General features: G+C 49.8%; 1 protein-coding gene across 10 annotated transcripts in view; it reads left to right on the top strand.

Annotated features, from left to right (window-relative positions):
• Positions 1–20,331, top strand: part of HNF1B (HNF1 homeobox B) — a 92,233-nt gene that overhangs the window by 7,561 nt on the left and 64,341 nt on the right. For 5 of the 10 annotated variants that reach the window (XM_073797401.1, XM_073797400.1, XM_073797403.1 and 2 more), the window contains exons 3-4: positions 2,297–2,483; positions 3,939–4,174. In XM_073797401.1, the coding sequence (XP_073653502.1) occupies positions 2,297–2,483; positions 3,939–4,174 (423 nt within the window). Of the gene's footprint in view, positions 1–2,218; positions 2,484–3,938; positions 4,175–20,331 lie in introns of all 10 variants that reach the window. The other 5 variants (XM_073797399.1, XM_073797398.1, XM_073797402.1 and 2 more) reach the window with 1 other exon arrangement.

Raw genomic sequence — 20,331 nt, 5'->3', positions numbered from 1 at the left:
GTTTAGCGTCTACAGGTTGGGTTCACGTCCTGGCTCCCGCCCCAAGCCCGTGAAACTTTAACTGGTCTGAACCTTAATTTCTTCATCTGTAAAATGGGGATAACAATACTTCTTGCACAGAGAGGTGTGAGAATTAGATGAAGGGATACATTTGGAGGATTTTGTATAATACCTCACTGTAGAAATGGTTCAGTAAATGTTCCCTGTGATGACATCTGTTCACATCAAATGAGGAACCTCATACTGATCCTGGGCCCTTGGGATCACCCATACTGGCTTTGGCTATTATTCATGGTAACTCCACAGGGCCACAGGGAGGAGAGGAGTCACTGAGACAGACACCCATTGAGCAGGGGACTTCCTTCTCCCACTAGGATCCTCCCCAGAGTCACTGTACTTAGATGGCTGCTATGAAGACCAAATAATACAGGACGTGTAAAAGCACTTTGAAAAGTGTAACTTCCGTCGGAACTTGGGTGATGGTCATTATCATCGCCGTTATCCTGACCAGGGGCAGATGTTCTAAAAGACTATTTAGTGCCCGTAGGTCTTCACCCAGTCCCATTCCACAGGCGGGAAAGCTGAGGGACCAGGAATTAAGGAACTTGGTTGGGGCCCTACATTATTTCATTGAGTCAGTAACTTCCTGCCAGTAAATTTGGCAGAGACATTCTCAGGTATCTAAAGGGATTGTTGGGAACCAGTGAAAACAGAGCCCTAAGTGGCCTGAGAATCATCCAAAGTGGGCGGGGCCCAAATCAAAGGTCCCAGTGACACGTTCAGTCCATCTACCTGGGAGACAGCTCGTTAACTTGGCCGACCGGCAACTGGTTAAACAAAGGCCAACACCACCTGCGTCTGGGATACAGGCTTGTTAGGGGCCCACTGCTCCTTGTGATGGACCAAAATGGAAGCGGATCCTTAGATGGTAGTAAGTTTCGCATTGCTGGAGCTGGATGGGCTGGAAGGCCACGTGGTAGGGTGTTGTGGACGGGATTCAAGCACTAAGTAGTGGCCTGACTTTGGACCTTGAGGATTTTCTGAGACCTGTGAGGATGACTCCAGGAAACAAGAAAGAAAAACATCAAGGTCCAGAACCCAGGGACCAGGAGTTAGGAGATGAATCTGTTACGTGTCCTTGTTCAGCAGGGTCCTTGGCCTCTATGCTTGTTCATCTGTAAAATGGAATTAATCACCCTGATGAACCCTTTTTCACGCACATGTGAGGAAGAGGACAACGAGGCTACCTCTTCCATGAGTAAATATCAAATCTCATTGCAACCATAAAGGCTAGGAAATCACCACCAGGCAAACTGCCGTCTTCCATTCATTCATTCAACCAAAATATATTGAGGGTCACAGTGTGCCTGGGTCCTGGGAATTGGACTGACAAGGGACATCATGCCATCTATATTTACCCTTCTCCAACTCATTAAATGCCACTCCCAGGAAGGTCCTGTGTTTGCTATCTCCTGCATTTCCCATCTTTCAAATGTGAGGGCAGGTCTGTAAGACCTTTCCCTCTTGGGCTGTTTCCCTCCTAAATGGACCCCTGGACACAGACACACACACACACACGCACACACACACACACACACACACACACACACACCATTGCCTCCGAAATGATCTGAGCTCTAAAGAGCTTCTTCTCTTTCCAATACAAAGTTCCAGTTATATTTATTTCAAAGCAGTAGTCAAAAGATTTGGGGTTTGGGGTTTTTCAAAGAGCATAACATTATAATGTTGATCCCTAGGAATTATGAGGAGAGCGGTGGGGGGAGCTATTTTCAGCCTCTAAACACTTTGTCTAAGTGCAGATTGTACTTTTGAGCATTTTTTCCCCTAGACCCGAGACTTGATGGAGTTCATCTCCTTGACATCAAAACACAAGAGTTCAGGATTCAGAGTGTTGCTTCATGTCTGAGAGCCAGTGAGCCAATGAAATAATAATAATAATAAATTGTCCTGCAAACAATGGTCGGCCACGTTTGAGCTCCTCCAAAGAAAGGAAAGGGGTGGCTTTGGTGGGGCCATCAGAAGTGGGCAGTGAGGGGCCTGAGCCGAGCCTACCCCCTGCGCCCCCATCCGCAGTAACAGCAGGTCCCAAAGCTCAGGGGAGAGGAATAAAGGTGTTTGTTTCCGTTGGTCTATCTGTCTGTGTGTCTGCTGAGTGAAGGCTACAGACCCTATCAAATCTACTCCTTTCTCTTTTCAGAATTCAACCAGACAGTCCAGAGTTCTGGAAATTTGACAGACAAAAGCAGTCAGGATCAGCTGCTGTTTCTCTTTCCAGAGTTCAGTCAACAGAGCCAGGGGCCTGGGCAGTCCGATGATGCCTGCTCTGAGCCCACCAACAAGAAGATGCGTCGCAACCGGTTCAAATGGGGGCCCGCGTCCCAGCAAATCTTGTACCAGGCCTACGACCGGCAAAAGAACCCCAGCAAGGAAGAGAGGGAGGCCTTAGTGGAGGAGTGCAACAGGTAACACCACCAGAAGCTCACCCGAGCAGGCAGGCAAGCACATGGACCCGAGCTCCATCCCCTCAATCCTGGAATGTTGAGACATTAGTTATCCAGATAAGGGGCCAAGTCACGGTTTCCCAAAGTGTGTTCCATGGAACCCTCATTTCAAGCCATTAATAAATCAGTTTGAGAAGCATCATTCTGCATACTTCCTCTTAGGGAGTTACGACATACATTAATATTTTAAAGGCTGCTCTGGGAAGTCCTGCAGTCAAGAAACCCACTTCACTTTGCTGAATTGGTTGTTAACCATGGGAGGTCTCTCTGTGGTATACCCCTATGAACTATTATCCCAGAGAATGCTGGAGAATGCTGGTCTAAAATATAATGCCAGTGAAGGGAGAATCATGTGTTTGACCTCCCTTACAGACCAGGGAAAAGCTATCCCTTAGCCACAGACTGGCTTTGGCCTTGACCAAATGTTACACACATTGGTTCAAAGGAAACTTAGCAGGAGAGCAAGAATTACTCAGATCTTCCCTCCACTCTGCCCACACTGATTAGAATCCTTTTCGTAGAGTTCATTTGTTCTTAATGACATGGAATTTTAAAGAAAACTATTAGAAATCCTCAAGATATCTTTTTGCTTCATTCCTGCCCCATCCGCCCTGACTCCAACCTTGACTTTTAAAAAATCTGCTCTTTGCTCTGGTTAAGACCTCTCTCTGGGCTGGACTGGCTCTGGCAGTGGGAGGATACAGCCAGGGAGGTCAGGCTGGGGAGTGGGGAGGCGAAACGATCCACCCATACATGTCACAGTGTCCTCAGCTGTGCTCTGGCCCCCTGCTGATGAGAAGGACCCCCCAGTATCCACTGGTGTCTGAGAATCTCTCTCACGCCTGGCACTGGGGTTTCATCAGCAGTTGATAAAACTAGAGACCAGCCGTCTTTTGCGTGGCTTCATTTATACCTCACCCAGCCTGCCCCTTGGAGGGGGTTCTGCTGTGTGAATAAGGAATCTCGCTTCCCTGGTACCTGTGTGGGATGTCCAAACCCCAGAAGACCAGGAGTCGTTCCAGGGTGCTTTGGAAGGGCTTAGACAGAGCCGGGAGCTTGCCTTTTGTAGGGTGGGAAGAATAACCACATCAGGAGGAGTCAGGAGGCCCACCTGGACCTTCTCCCTGAGCTGCCTGCCCCACGGCTTCCTCTCTTTTTCGGGAGCCACACCAGAGGCTGCACCCCTGACTCCCGGGGCAGCGAGCCTGCTCCATTCCTGTGTTCCGCCCCACTCCTGCCATCTCATCAGATAACTACACGGGCTGGCCTTTTCTCAGGACAGGCTTTCCCCCACTCTATCCGTGGCCTCTTCACCCTCCTTGCCAAGGCCCCCCGTGATTGTGCGTCTGGGGCAAGACGCCGGCGGGCCGGCCCCAGCCGCCCTTGCTCACCACCTCCCCTCCCTCCTGTTCTCAGGGCGGAATGTTTGCAGCGGGGTGTCTCCCCCTCCAAGGCCCACGGCCTGGGCTCCAACCTGGTCACTGAGGTCCGCGTCTACAACTGGTTCGCAAACCGCAGGAAGGAGGAGGCATTCCGGCAGAAGCTGGCCATGGACGCCTACAGCTCCAGCCAGACGCACGGCCTGAACCCGCTGCTCTCCCACGGCTCCCCGCCCCACCAGCCCAGCACCTCCCCTCCCAACAAGCTGCCAGGTAAGCCGGGCCCCAAAGCCTCGGCGACCAGACCCTCCGGCTTCTCCCCACGGCTCTCAGGGTGTCTCAGAGGAGGCAGTGCTTTTGGATGGTCCTAGGGCTGGCCTCCTCCTGCTGCTGGAATATTCTCGTGAGAAGAGCGTGTGGCTCTAGTTGGGTTTGCTCTAACTCCTCGCTCAGCCTCCGGGGAGCCCTCCGCCCGCCTCGTTCTTCTGCAGGCTCCTCTCTCCTGCCCTTGCGGCTGCTGACTCAGCGGGTCAGGGCCGCCAACGGATGAGACGGAGCAGGCTGCCTCGCGGGTGTGCCGGTCCACGCCGCAGGCAGAGGGGTCGCCCCTCCGCCCCATCCAGGTGCACCCCCAGGGCTCTGTCCAGCTGCAGCGGGAGGAGCCCAGGGCCCTCTGGGGAAGGGCCACTCTGCTTGCTGGCGTCTGTGCTCCGCAGAGTTAGGGCGGGGCGGGTCACTTGGAATCTTGGCGGCGATGAGTTGGACACAATTGGTTGAGTACCTGTGTGTGCTGCCGTGTGCCAGGCCCCCGGCCGGGATTAGGCGCCTCTGCTCTGGGCTGTGGGCTTGTCAGGATGGAATCCTACACCTTCCTGGTGGGAAAGCACCCCCCTAGGCTGAGGGCTGCCTCGGGCATAGGCTGGGGATGGGATGAGTACATCTTCCCCTGGGGCTTCGTCCTCCCAGGAAAGCCGGCTTCCCGGAGTGGATGTGTTTACTGAGGTCAGTTTGGTGCCTGTGTAGACAGACTGCGGCACAGCCTGCTGCCTGCTCTGGGGAAGGGTTTGCAGAAGGAGAGCCGAGCACCATTTCTAACTCGGGGGACGGCTCTGAAACTGCTCGTCCCCTCACCTGCTGGTTGCCCTTCTGATGGGAGAGGCCTGAGACCTGGGCGCTGACCTAAGTGCTGGGGGCACAGGCTCAGAGCCAGCAGCTGGGCCGTCTCCAAGCATCTGTTCCACACTGCACCTCATCCGCCCAGCATGACCCCTTCAAGTGTCTCTGGGAGCCTGCTACTGTTCAGCGCGAAGCCTGGGGGGCCAGGGAGGGGAGCTTCTCTGGGTCCCGTTGCCACGGAAGGGGAGGGCTCAGCCACATGAGAAGAAAGTTGGGGTTACTCTTGAGAGGGAGACAAACCTCCAGATGAACGCTGGCCTGACACTGGCAAAGTAACTACCCCTGTGCAGTAGTAATCCCTGGATCTGGAGCGGGGAGCTCCCGGGGGGCGTGGCTGGGGTTAGGGGCGTTACTGAGAAGACAATGGCTATTGTGCTGGGACCTGTGATCTCCACACCAAAGTCAGGGAGCCTGCAAGCCAAACAAAGGCCCGGCAGCTTTCTGACAAGCTGGGGTTGTGGTGAGGTCACCAGGCGGTTGTTGGCTTAGGCATTCTGTATGGTGACAGGAGACCCGGAGAGGCGGGGCTGGAGGGGCTGGAGCAGGTATTAGGGACAGGGCAGGGGTCGGGCGGGAAACACGGCCCTGAGACACCACCGAGTCCTCTGAGGAGGCGTTTCCCACTGGAAGTGGATTCTCTAGGGTCCCAGGAAGTCGCAACCATTTTATAAATCAGTGAATATTAGAACCGGGAGGAACTTGGAAGAAGGAAACTGAGGCCCAGAAAGAGGTAGTGACTTTGCAGAGTTCCACAGGGCGACGGTAGCAAAACAAGGGCTAGAACCCAGGCGTGCCGATTCCCACCCTGTACTTTCCCGCAGCACAGACAGGCGCTGAGTCTGGGCACCACGTTGGTGATGAGTAAGACACGCACGCGTCTCTGCCCCTGGGGGCTTATGGTCTAGTTGGGAAGACCTCCTGCTGCCGTAGAGTCCCTAGAACTGGCTGGGGATCAAGGTTATCTTTGGGGAGTTTGTGCGTCTTTCTAGCAATTTATGGAGCAATAATTATGGGCCACTGTGTATTTTCAGTGGCTACCTTCCCTTCTCCCTTAATTTTCATTCAGGGTTCATCAAAATAGTCCAGGGACTGATTCTCTGGACTTAGTTTTGAATCCTGATTCTAACCTGGTTCTAATTCCCATAACTGCAGTGTGGTCAATTCACATAACTTCTCTGAGTCTGTAAAATGGAGATATAGTACCTACCTCATAGGGGCCATGTGAGAATTAAACGAGAGAGTGTGTAAACACCATCTTTCCCAATAAACCATAACTACTATTATCATTATTATTATCACAGAAGGCTAAACAAGCGGCAGTGGAAAGAGTGACGGGCAGTAGAAATCTATTTCCTTTTCAATTTCATACACGGGCGTTGTTCCTAAGAGGCAGTGAGGTGTGTTCTGGGGCTGGGGTGCAAATGCCGGGATCAGGCCCTGGCCCCCTCGCAGACTGCTGGTGGAGGCAGCGCATGGGTTGTGACAGGCTCCTAGGGAGTGCACCCAGGGCCAGCCTGACGGCAGGGAAGGTTTGATCTGAACTTCTCACGATATATTTCCCAGCACGGTCCCTACAACCAAGGTATGGTCTCTAACCAAGCCCCAAACCTACCTGGATGCAGAAAAGGGCTCTGTGGTGGCCGAGGAGAAACCAACAGCCCGAGTCAGCACTAGCAGCCCCTAAGGCTGAGCTGGGGAGATGAGGTCCCCACCCCCTCCCTACTTTCCCCTCCAAACACCAGTCTCTGAGCCAGGAGGACAGGAGGCACCTTTGAGACAAATCTTTCCCTTGACCCCTCTTCCTGGAGAGGAGAGCATCCCTTCTGTACCTGAGCCCCTTCCCTCCCAGCCACGCTTACGGTGCTGTGGCCCACTTGCCCACGGTGACCACAGTGTGACCCTGGTCCTGGAATGTCCAGCACAATAGGAGTGGCAGAAGGAGCCCTTTGCCTCTGTCAGCAGAGGCTGATTGGTTACAAGGTGCCCTACAAACACACGGTCAGCAGAATCAGCTGTTTTCAGCGTCGCCCCTCCCGCCTTTACAATCACACGCCAGCATGCAGCCCCGGGTTGTCATGGCTTTGTCTTCCTCATGCATGCTTAATTGACAATTAAGTTGAGTCTTTGAACCAGCCTGGCTGCCTCTGATGGGGCTTCATCTTTCCAGTGAGTGTCACAGGGGCACCCTTTGTTTGCTCTTCTTGGGGGCCTGGAGTTACTGTAGCAGGCTGCGGGCAGCCATTTATCTTCAGCCAGGAAGGCCTTTATCTGCACTCCCCATCCCAGCTCTCGCCAGCAGGAGCTGTCCCTGGTTATAGGCCCTGTGACAGCCTATTCTGAGGCCATTGAGCAGGCCCGGAGTGATGGCCCCGATCTCCATTCTGGAGCGGAATCAAGAGAAAGGCCCCCCAAAGGTCAGAGAGCAGGGCTGTGGCCAGGAAGCAGACTGGTTGGAGACTGGTGCCTGTATTGATCAGCTCGAGGAGGAGGAAGTTGGCATGGGATGGAAGCTGGGCTAGCCTCGGCCCAAGCCCTGGGGTCGGCTGCACGATCTGCGGTGGCCTTGGGGACTGTCCCCTTTGCTCCAGTCTGTGGCAAACTCGCCTGGTCACCTCCAGCAAACTCACCTGGCCGCCTTGCGACAGCAAGAGAGGGACAGAGGTCTTCATCAGCCTTCATTCACCCCACACCTAATGTCCTCCCTCTTGTGTCATCTTTCGAGAAGGAGATAGAGGCTCATTCTCCTAGTAAGAAAGTGAGGCCCAGAGGCGAGAACAAGCCCTACCAGGATAACCTTTGGATGTCCTGAGCCACGCAGCCTCTTTACCCAAGAAGAGGAGACGTTTATTTCTGTGGCTGCTTTCTCCTCACTCCCTTCAAATTCTACTCCTGCCTCTCCAAGCCCAGGGGCTGTGATTGCCCCCATGGTCAGATCAGAGCTTGAGGACCTGGGAATCCAGCCTCCTGCCTCCCCCCGAACCCCTCTTACATCTCCTCCTAACTTGCCTGCAGAAATCTAACCCTGGGTCTTAGACAAACCAGACTCTGGGCCAGGATATCATGTGGTCGCTGTGGTTTTCCCTGACACTGAAACCTCCAGAACCCAAGGAAATCTCAAAAGGGCCCAGTGGCGGGGTCGTGAGTAAATCCGAATAATGAGAACAGTTAGTGCTGAGCGAGCGCTTCCTGGGTACCAGGCCCTGGGCTGAGTACATGCGTCATCTTATTTAATCCTCACAACTTTGTAGGGTAGACACCATCCATAACCTTACCCCTTCTTTTACAATCAAGGAAGGTGAGATATTTCGTATGTCAGTAATTTGCCCAAGTTCATATAGTTTGTAAGTGGCAGAGACAGGTTTTGAGCTGTTACACACTGACTTTCACTTTGCTTTATGCAGATGCTAAGGACTTTCAGGCATGGAAATCAACACACACACACACACACACACACACACACACACAATCCTCCCACAGTTCCTTCTTCTCCTGTATTCTTACTGTTCCCCTCTGAATGACAAAGGGGCTTTGCGAGGTGGGTTAAGGGTGGGGTCTCCCAGTCTGGCTAGTTTGCTGCTTCCGCCTCCCTCTCAGCCTCCCCCCACCCCGCCACCAACTGTTGCCCCTGACTAAGGTGGATTCTGTGCCCTGCCCAGGGAAGAAATCAAAGCCCCCTCTTTCACAACCCCATCCCCATCTGGGTGGGGATTTGAACTGCCCTTGCAGTCGGCACCGTCTGGGGCACTAAATGCCTTAACAACTTAATGGGGCTTCTGAGACAGTGCAGGCACCTCAGCTCACCTCTGGAGCCCCGCCCACTCCCTGGGCAGCAGACGAGTGGAGGGGGTTTATGAGGGCAGTTGTAAAAATATTCATCTCCGCAGCAAAGACCCCCACAGTAAATAAGCCCCATTGTCCCTAAGTAGTAGGTTCTTTGAGTTCAGAAGAGAAACAGATCCTGCCTTGAGTCATCTGCTATTGTAGAAAACACATTTATACTGATGTGGAGTTCCGTGGCGGCCACGGCTCCAATGTTCTCCTTGTAGGGACTTTATCTGACTGCCATTTTATCTGTTGAATTCGAAGGTCATTTTATCTTGCGGGTACCACCCCCCGGCTGCCACTAGATTGGGCAAGACAATCAGGATACTAATGAGCTTAAGAGGCCCAGCCTTCAGAGCATTCTGCTGGCAGCCTCCCCCTGATAGCGGACCAACCCTGGTCTGCATACAAAGAACCCCGGCTGCCCGGGCTGGTGGGACTCCAGCCTCCTCACAAAGGGGCCAAGGAGATACCGGTGTTCTATCACTGAAGGCAGCCCTACCTGCGTGCCTAATCCCCCTGAAGGACCCTTCGAGAATTCAAGGACTCCTTGATGCCTCCTGTCCGATCCGGGGAGGAAGGAAGCTGCCCGCAAGCACATTGCCCCAGCCCGCAGGTTACGGGAGAAGTGTCCTTGGAGTCTGTTTGTTGAAGGTTTGATGGAAACTGACAAGAACTGGGAGAGAATTAAGCAGAGGGAGAGAGGCAGAGAGCTATGCAAGGGTCTACGAAGCTAACTGCTGGCCGGGAAGCCACAAGATCAAACACAAACGGGGAGAGGGGAAAAAAATATGTATATATGAAACATAAAAATAAATATATATGAAACATATATATATATATGAAACCTAGCCCCAAAATAAAGTCAAATACATTCAATCCTGGTTATCATCCTAGCTGTGCATAAGAACTGTAGTACAGGGGATGGCAAACTTTCTGTAAAGAGCTAGATAGTGACTATTTTAGGCTTTTCAGGCCATACTGTCTCAGTCGCAGCTACTCAGCTCTGCCTTTGGAGAACACACCAGCCATGGGCCGTATGTGAACGAATGCACATGGCTGTCTTCTAGTAAACTTCATTGATGGGGATTGAAATTTGAATTTCCTATGACTTTTGCATATCACAGAAGATTCTTTTTTTATTTTTAAAAACTATTTAAAAATGTGAAAACCATTCTGAGCTCGTGGGTCATACAAAAACAGGCTGCTTGGCCTGCAGATCACAGTTTGCTGACCCGTGCTCTAGGACAACGGTTCCTAAATCTCGCCACGTCTTAGAATCAACTGGGAGACTTCCAAAAATCCCAGTGCCTGGGCTGTACCATAGATGCCTGACCGTCAACAATACCGACATTTAATATATGCTAAAGATACTCTGGAGAAATGCTGTTATAAATCCAGGTGGGCGTAGCGACAAAGTCCTGGGTATGGAGGTCGACATGAATCCCAGCCTCAACTTGGCCACTGATCAGCTGTGTGACTCTGGACTCTGAGCCTCAGTTTCTCAGTGCATAAAATGGAGACACCCGCTCATGCAGATGTGGGAAGGATTAAATGAGATAACATATGCAAAGCACCCCAGATGTAGCAGGCTCTCATAAATGGTACCTATTACCATACCTTGCGGAGCCCAGTGGTTTGGGTTTCTTTTTCCTCTTTCCCTCTGTTCCTCTTACAGGTTTATTTCAACCTCAATTTTGAGACAATTTGAGTAGGTCTACTAGATACTCATCTTGGTGTTTGCAGTAGACTCAGGCTGGCTTCTTGTAGTAACTGAGTCTCAGGTAGGCTCTTATGCTTCCAGGAAGGACTGCTCTGTGACATCCAGAAGGCATTTACAAGTGCCATGTCCAGCGCCATAGGCTTTCAGTGCAAAGACACTAAACAGTGAGAGAAAGCTGGGAGGAACCGTGGATGGTGGAGGGGATGGCAGGTCATGACCGTGTAGCAAGGTCAGGTACGTAAGATGACCCTGAATTTCCTGTACCTAATAAGGCATTTCTCTCCTTTAATGAAAGGAGGTGTGAGTACCCCTGCTCGTCGGTAGTTAGCCCTGGGAACCTGCCACTTAGAGAGGGTGTGGTACTTTCCTGGTGGAGACCAAATCTGAGAAGCTTCATGACCTTTGTTCTTGGAAGGAAGCTCCCCCAAACTTCACGCAGAAGAGCAGTAAGAAGGGGTGGGGTAGACACGATTCCCGCAGTGAACGCAGGAAACCTCAGATGCTCCTGAGGGCTGATTTTCTGGAAGCGACATTCCTGTACCTGAGAGCAGGCATCTGCTTAAGATACCTCCCCAGTACCCTCTGTTCTGGCTTCAGCAGCCCCGTCCAAAGCACACCTGTGTGAGTTCAGCCACGGAGGAGCTGACCAGCGAGGCTCAGTCTCTCTAGTGCTCTCAGGAAGTCAAGACATTTCTCAGGACGTGACCACTGCATGTCCCTCCCAAGTTGGAGACACACCATGCATGCCGACGATCTTTAGCATTTCATGACTTTCCCAAGGGAAATCCACATCCCCCAGGCGAGCTGGTCACAGGCAGTCCATTGCCAGGACCGCACTCAGATGGGTGTGTCTGGGTAGCAAGGTGTAGCACCCCAAATAGGCTTGGGCTTGAATTGTGGTTCTGTCCCTGTCTGGCAGTGTGGCCTCAAACAAGTTACTTAGCCTCTTTTAGCCTCAGTTTCTTCATCCATAAAGTAGGGATCGTAATACCTATCTCCTTCAGACTACGGAGGGGCTTAAAGGTGATAAAGTGCACCCGGTGCCCCACACAGTGCCTGACCCAGAAGGCGTTATTAGGTTGACTCAGGAGCCCTCAGGGCGTCCAGAGAGAGGAAGAGCTTTGGTTCTCCCTGGGTTCTTGACCGGGCTGTGGTTTGCAGTTTCACCCTGGAAGAGTTACCCTTTTTATGAACCCTGCTTTTCATTTGAGACATCAGGAACAGTGAAACCCAAGTATTGACAAGATCTGTGGTTCTCAGGTCTCCTTCCCAGGCCACATGTAAGGCATCTGGGGAGTTTATTAAAAGTACCCATGTCTCCCCCATCCACACCTTTTAGAATCAGGATTTGGAACAAGGGGTCAGGCATGGGAAGTTTCAACAAACTCCCTAAGAGATGTGGATATACAATCAGGGCTGGACATCATAGGCCAGATGAAAGAAGGCTAGAGTCTCAAGGGGTTGGCGACAGTCGTGAGGGTCCCCTGCTGAAGTAGAAGAGATGAGGCAGCTGGACTGAGGGCCCCAGACTCGGATCCAGGAGCCCTGAGGCACTGGGGGGCAGGGGTGACCTTGGGCAAATCACGTAATTTCTCCGGGAGTCTGGCAAATGGGACCTTTCAGCTCTGGCCTTTCAGCCCTGACAGGTTATTATTTGGACGCTGGGGCCCAGGGCTCTGCTGTTTGAAGTAGCAGAGGGAGCTTTGCCATTGTGATACTTTATTGTGAAGCTCATCATCTGTCTCTCTCCCTCCTGGTCTCCCTCACTCCCTCACTTCTTCCCCATTTCAGGAACTGTGTGCCTTCCACCTTTATTAGGGACCATTAGAGCTTTACAGCACCAGCAGATTGGGTGGGGCCAGTCACAATAAACAGATTTAAAATGGGTATAAACGAGGCACCTATAACTGCTGGAGGTTAACACTTTCGGAGCCTTTGAGTGGCAGCCTGACTGCCCAGGCCTGCCCACCACAGGGTGCCTCTCTCCAGTCGGCACCTGTTGGATCAGGCTGGCAACGAAGTCCAGTGAGTCCTTGCTCAGCAAGGATGGGAAACCTCTGAACAGCATCTCCCATTTGGAGAACATCAGTTTGCATGGTGAGCACAAAATTGGTGCTTAATGTATCTCAAGGTGTCTTACGGATGGAAACAGAAATGAGCCTTCTCCTCCGTCGTCTTGAGAATCCCACTGCCAGGTAGAGTGTAGGGTTTGCATCCCTACCTGTCAAAGACAGAGAAAAAAAACCAAGAAAGTCTTATTCTCACCGTGAAAAAGGTAGTCCCTGAAGTCTCTACAAATCCAGCTCCCTATGACTTTTTTTTTTTGGCTTTTTTCACCACTGAGTCTCTAGCCCAAAGCCCTGTACCTGGCACGTGGTAGACCTTTCATATATTTGTGGAATGACAACCTCTCTTGTAGAGGGCTTCCTGTCCAAAAGCTTCATGCATAAATGCCCTGCTTTATAAGTGTGTTATTCACTTTCAAGCTGAGCGTGGAATTCGTTTCATTCTACACAACGTATGTACATATTATTATGTAAAGCATATTCTCCCCTTTCTAGAAACAAGTCATTCAGTTCCACCTCCATGAATACTGCTTAACTAAAGTATACAGTTCACCAAAAAATCCCTCAACGTTAAATGCTACCAGGAAGTTTTCAAGGAACATGTTATTATTTTTTCTCCCTTGTGTTCTACTAATTTAGCTTCTCCTTGTTTAGTGTATTAGCTGAGTTTAGATTACTCGTTCCGTTCAGTTCTACTAGATTACTTCCTTTTTTAGAAAAAGTTTTTATTGGAGTATGGTTGATATACAATGTTGTGTTAGTTTCAGGTGTACAGCAAAGTGAATCAGTTATACATACACATATATCCACTCTTTTTAGATTCTTTTCCTGTATAGGCCATTATAGAGTATTGAGTAGAGTTCCCTGTGCTATACAGTAGGTCCTTATTAGTTATCTGTTCTATATATGGTACTGTGTATATGTCAATCCCAATCTCCCAATTTATCCCTCCTCTCCCTCCCTTACCCCCTGGTGACCATAAGTTTGTTTTCTACCTAAGTTTTGTTTCTTATCTGTTTTGTAGATAAGTTCATTTGTACCCTTTTTTTAGATTCCACACCTAAGTGATATCATATGATATTTGTCCTTCTCTGTCTGACTTACTTCACTCTAGATTACTTCCTTTTATAATCTCTTACCAGCATCCCTTGGGCAAGCAAAGAGCAAGAATTACTCTTCCTGAGTTTCTATTGAGCAACTGAGAACTAGAAAAGGGATTGGACTTATTGCAAATCAGTCATTTGGAGAAACGGGAAGGAAACTCCCCAGCTCTGGGCTGCCACCAGGTCTCTGGGGGGACCCCTAAGCACGTTACTGGTGCTCCTGGTCAATGGAAGCCAGTGGTCATCCACCTTCCAAGGTCTCAGTGCCCAACACCTGCTGCTCCCTGTGGCCAGCATCCCTGAGCCTGCCGGGTGATCAGTGGCTGTCTGTCATGATGATGGTGATGATGATGATGATAATGATGCTGGAGCTGCCCTCCACGACGGTGATGAAGAGGCTGAGGTGTGGCCGGGCAAGCGCCCGTAATGAGCTCTGACACTTGCCGGGCCTCCAAGGATCTTCTCCCCGGGTACCACTTCCCAGTAGGGTCCTGCTGATGAATAGGTCGCAGTGGAAAACCTCTCTCTTCTAAGGCAATTTTATTAGCCCTTCAGTCACAATACAGATGTCTGTTTATGGGACCTCACTTTTATGTGGACACCCAGTGGCTCAGTCTGCTGATGACTTTATAGCCTTCCCCGTTCCCCAGACCCACTAGGAGCATCGTCATTCTCCTCGTCAGCCAGGCCTGGGGGCCTTTGTTGCAGCCGCATTCCCCCTGCCTGCAAAGGCAGCCCCTCAGAAAAGACACCCCAGGAGCCAGACGGTGGCAGGGCTGTGTCTGCCTGCACAGACTTTCAGCCTAACGATGTCCATCATTAACCCTTCTTAGTTTCACCCTAGATTCCTTTGGAGAAAGGCCTTTGAGTTACTCAGGTTGCCACAGTAAATCCCCAGTAATTGATCCTACTGACCCCCAAATAAACCCAAGGGGCCTAAAACTGGGTTCTAACACGGCAAGTCTAAATTTGGGGCTCCCACCAGCAGCCCAAACCCTTTAGAAATGGTCAGCCCATCAGGACCCTAGGTAACAGGTATGATCTTAGGCCTCAAGAAGTAGGGAATAGGTAGGTCCTTGCAGGCATCCCACTGGCCCTTTGCACTCTGGATAAAGCACTGTCCAAGGTGTCCGGTGTGGAAAGGAAGAGCTGCGACGTCATACTTACTCCTCAGCACCTCCACCTCGTACCTTCCAACATGAAGTTGCTGAAATGCATCCATGCTATCTCTTCATTTTGATTAGATGTTAATCTCTCTTTCCCCTCTCTCCTTCTCTGCTACTCCTCCTTAAAAATACCTGCCTCCCGTCAACCTCAGAAAACCCGGGAGATCAGCGAATAAATTATACCATTTATAATTGCTCAGTCAGAGTTGAAGTGCAGTCAGAGTTGAAGTGCAGGCCATTCATTCATTCATTCATCACATGCTCTTATCGAGGGGGCAGAGCATAGTCTGTACAAGGTGCTGAGGAAGGAGATCATGGAGAAGACAGATGAGGTCCTGCCCTCACTGGGCTTACATTCCAGTGAGAGATGCTGCCAAGAAAACAAATGAAATCATTTCAAACTATTAGTGCATCACGATGGGAGGCTCAGGATATGTGGAGTCAATGCGGGGCTATCGGGGAAGAGCGAGAGGGGCCAGCTTCGGGATACTACTGCTTCGCTGGGAGACCCTTAGCAAGAGATGGTGGAAATGACTTCTTCCTCTCTGAACCTCAGTGTTCCACTCTGTCAAATGGGCATCTGGGACACACTGAGAAGCAGATTGTGTAAAACACTTACAGAGGTGAGGCCCTCTCAGGTACTCGAGGGTTGGCTGGGTTTCTTTCACGTGTAGCAGCATCTCCCGGATGAAGCGTTCATTGCAAACCCTCTCTTGTTTGCCTGCAGAAACCAACTCTCTGCTAAGGAGCAGGCGTGGTAGCCGAGATGGGCTTAGCGGGAAGGACAGGCAGCCCTTTCTACCTCCCCACGTGTGCCATTTTTTCAGGTGCACATTCATTTCTGTTCTCAGCCGAGATGCTTTTGATGGAAGCCTTTGTCTTTTCTTGGTTACATTTGCTTTGATTTTTATAAGAAAACCAGTTTGTGGGCTTCCCTCAAGTATCACTCAACTTTTACTCCTTGAGTTCAAGAGTGTTTACCGTCCCCGCAGGCCTGTCTGTGTTTCTCCTCTTATGAATTGGGCTCCTAACTAAGCCACCTCGGGTAGAAAGGGATCTGGAATTGAAACCAGCCCCATGTTTAAACTGCTTTCATCTTGCTTCAGATTTTTCCTCCCAGACTTTCAGATTTTTAATCTCCTCAACTCTTGGCAAACATTCATCTTTATCCTCAGAGAGAAGGAAATATTAATAAGAACCAGCAATAGTCCTGCGTGACCAATGAGGAAACTGAGGCAGCAGTGCCAGCTTATTTGAAAGCTTTCATTTTTGGAGTTCCCAGTTTCACGCTGGGGGAATTGTTCACATTCTTTTATCCTAAAAGTTCACTAGACTGAATCACATGTGTCTCTGCCTCTCTCCTCAAGAAAGTGACTCGTTTTGGGGAAAAGGGGGAGTGGGTTTATAAGGATGCAGTGCTGGACTCATCAAGACTGGCCTCATTCCTCCTGGTGCCCCTACCCCCAAACCTCTGTTTTGGCTTCATAAGAAAGACAGCTCTGTCTACTTATAATTGATGGACACGGTTGTTTCCTTTTTGGAAGAGCTTTCTCCTTTGCGCTCTCCCTCCTGCCTGATTTTAAATTCCCAGTTTCCAGACCCAACAGTGCTGGGCCGCACTCTGCGTGAGGTTAGGAACACAGGGGAAGAATGTGTGTGACAGAGCCCTGGCCGGTTGAGTAATGTTTACTCTGTTGGTGGCTGGGACGCTCACTCGAGCTGGCAGCGGTCCACCAGCCAGAGGAACATTCCTGCATTATCAGGGATGGGAGATTGGCTTTGAAATGTCAAGAGTGAAAGGCAGCCCACCAGATTCTGGGTGCAGCTCACAGACCCCAGTGAAAGGGACCCCCAGGCTTCAGGCTCAAAGGCCACGTGAGGTCAAGCTGAGCCTCCCACTGCCCAGGAGACCCCCACCTCCCTCTTTGCTTCTTTCTAAAAGAGCGATTCTGGTCATGCTTTCTGGGCTGACGCTGCTGTTCTGTTTGCCCAGCATTTTCTTTCTCAGGAGAACCCAGTGCCTCTCTAACCTTATTTTATTCATTCATTATTCTGGCTTCCGAGGAAGGGAGATCTGTATGCCCATTTTACAGATAAAAATGCCAAGGCCCAGAAGTTGACTGGCCCAGAATCATCAGAGAGTCAAAGCAGAGAGATGAGAGAGTATGAATTTAAAGTGGCTGGACACTGGTGCCCAGTTGATTTCTGGAGTTGTGGAATTGGGGTCTCAGCTGGTTGTTGTTTTTTTTTTTAGCCACACCACATGGCTTGCGGGATCTTAGCTCACCAACCAGGGATTGAACCCGGGCCACGGCAGTGAAAGCGCCGAGTCCTAACCACTGGACCGCCAGGGAACTCCCTCAGCTGGTTTTTTTAAACCATTTTTTAAAATTGAAGTGTAGTTAATTTACAATGTTGTGTTAGTTTCAGGTGTACAGCAAAGTGATTCGGTTATACATATATATTCTTTTTCAGATTCTTTTCCCTTATAAGTTATTACAAAATATTGAGTATAGTTCCCTGTGCTATACAATAGGTCCTTGTTGTTTATCTCTTTTATATATAGTAGTGTGTATTTTTTAAAAAATATTTATTTATTTATTTGGCTGCACCGGGTCTCAGGTGCGGCACATGGGATCTTCATTGCCTCGTGCGGGATCTTTAGTTGCGGCACGCGAACTCTTAGTTGCGGCATGTGGGATCTAGTTCCCTGACCAGGGATCCAACCCGGGCCCCCTGCATTGGAAATGTGGAGTCTTAGCCACTGGACCACCAGGGAAGTCCCATAATAGTGTGTATATGTTAATCCCAAACTCCTAAACTGATTTTTGAAGCTCGTAGAGAGCCGGATTAGATATCCAGGGCTCTATGGGGTAGTCCAAGCCCCTGAAGCACAGGTTTATGAAAAGTTTCTGTAGTTAATTACACCCTGGACAGCTCCTCTCTGGGATCCTCCTGGGAGGCAGTTGCTTCCACCTTTGAACACAGGGGCACAGTCAGTCCTATAGAACCCAACATACCCATCATAAAAACCACCGTGCTTTGCAAGGTCACACAATAAAAACCACAGGGCTTATGGGAAAAAAATGGGGTTAAGGGCACAATACTCAAAAGCTTTGTCGTTGACACCTTTTAAAAAAGATAAGAATCTAATAAAAACATTAGCAGAGTTTTACACCTGTTAAATGCCTAAGAAATACATAAACACTGTACAACAATAAATATGGCTCTTTACCTTGAAAAAGGCCTAAAGTTTGCCCATTGAAGTGAGCATCGGAAGGGCTGCAGCTGGTGAGTTATTGTGAGGTGGGGGACGGATGTGGCTTACAGTACATGCAGTGAACTAATGGTAGCTGGTAGATGTTTGAAGAGTGAGAGAGAGAGAGAGAGAGAGAGTGTGTGTGTGTGTGTGTGTGTGTGTGTGTGTGCATTTAATGTATTCCTATGTGAATGGATAAACAAGTTCCTACTGTATAGCACAGGGAACTATATTCAATATCCTGGGATAAACCGTAATGGAAAAGAATATAAAGAAGAATGTATATATGTGTATAAATGAACCACTTTGCTGTACAGCAGAAACTAACACAATGCTGTAAAGCAACTATACTTCAATTTTTTAAAAAACAAACAAACAAAAAAGCAATTGTAGTTATTCCTATGTGGCTCCATTCAGCTGGGTGCAGATTTCTGAATCCCTCAAATATGAAATTCATGTTGTACTCAAGTTATTCCCTAATATATCAATAGAATTGGAACCAATCCACACTGTTAATACCAATATGACTGCAGAACTGACTGTATTTTCTCCTTCTGCCAGAAGGGATGCTCCCTTGTTCTCTGGGGCAAGGATCCTCAAAGCACCTGAGGGCTTATTCCCTCATTCAATGAATATTCACACGTCAGCCCCTCTGCTAGGCTCTGAGCATGTGCTAATGAGTAAAAAGCCATCTCTTTAAGAGGGAGAGAGAAGGAAACATATCCTCAGGGCATTTTAGTGCAGGGTGACCAGCTCCTGCTCTAAGAGTCTCTACTGTATGTTAAATACAAAGAATGGAACAGATAACTACCAGGATGAATCAAGGAGAGCTTCACAGAAGAGGTGACATTTAGCCCTTTTAAATGATGGGACATGGAGAAGAAGGGAAGAGCTCTCCAGGCACAGGTAACAGCATAAGCAAAGGCACAGAGGCAGGAGATGGCAGGGTCTGGCTGAGGAGTGGCAGGGCTCTGACATGGCTGTATGGGATGTGGTGACAGATGATACCAATAAGGCAGACTGGAGTCACAACAGCCCAATTCTGCCATTGAGGTGTTGGGGCTTTTCCAGAAGGCAGTGAGGAGCAGCGTTAGGTTTCCAAAGAGTGCAGTGACATGGTGCAATTTTGTTCTAGAAAGAAATCCCAGCCTGCAGTAGTGTGAAGAGTGCCCTGGATTGGGTGCTGGTACAGGAAGGCAGCGTATGGAGAGGCCGGCTTCTGAAACCGTAAGCTTCCTTCACGCTTTGTCACTTCTGACCAGTCATGTTGGATAGAAACCAAATGATTTGTCTCTGTCCCACATGCTGTCAGGAGTTCGGAAATGGCATCATCACCCATGGTGCTGAGGCCTGGGAACAGGTGAGAGTAGACATCTCCTCTCCAAGGCCTCAGGGGTGTCTCTAGATTCCAGCTAAGATGCCTTTGCTGCTGGACATACTTGCTGTGGTTCTTAGGGCTGCTGATAGGATGTGGCCAATGAGTGACTTGAGCCAGGAAGTGAGTGGAAAGTACATGACCACCTTCTGGCTTTGTCATTTCTCCTGCGGGACCTCTGTGGCTATTAGCCTGGCATCTTCGGTCAGTCACTATTAAACCAGAGCCCTTGTCGTATGTTCATTTTCAGAGCCTGCAATGGTGAAGGGAGAAGGGAAGATGCCATTCCACTTCTTACAGGCTCCCTGCCACAATGCCTGGCACAGGATAGGTGCTCAATGAAGTTTTGTGAACTCAGCCTTCCTAAAAATGTCTTTTAAACAAAGACAATCCCCAAATAGGAGGAACAGATGTGTCTCGAGTAACTGTTGTGTGCCAAGCGTGGCCTGGGTAATTTCACGCCCATAACTCATCCAATGACCAAAGGGATGGAAATCATTAACAATAAAGAAACTGAAGCTCAGGGAGGCTAAGTAATTCCCCCAAGGTCACACAGCTATTATGTGGTAGAGCCAGGATTTAAACCCATGTCACCTGGCACCAGAGCTTATTCTACTTTGGTTCTCCTTTCAAGCGCTCTTCTGAGTTTGTGAAATACACAAGGACCTGGCCTCTCCTTCCTCTAACGAGAACACCGATTTCTGGTCTCGTAGGCAGAGATCTTGTGATACACCCTCCAC

The sequence above is a fragment of the Tursiops truncatus genome, chromosome 20 (genome assembly GCF_011762595.2).
Source record: "Tursiops truncatus isolate mTurTru1 chromosome 20, mTurTru1.mat.Y, whole genome shotgun sequence".
NCBI lineage: Eukaryota > Metazoa > Chordata > Mammalia > Artiodactyla > Delphinidae > Tursiops > Tursiops truncatus.
The sequence above is the reverse complement of the archived record's forward strand: the minus strand, read 5'-3'. Positions and strand labels throughout refer to the sequence as shown.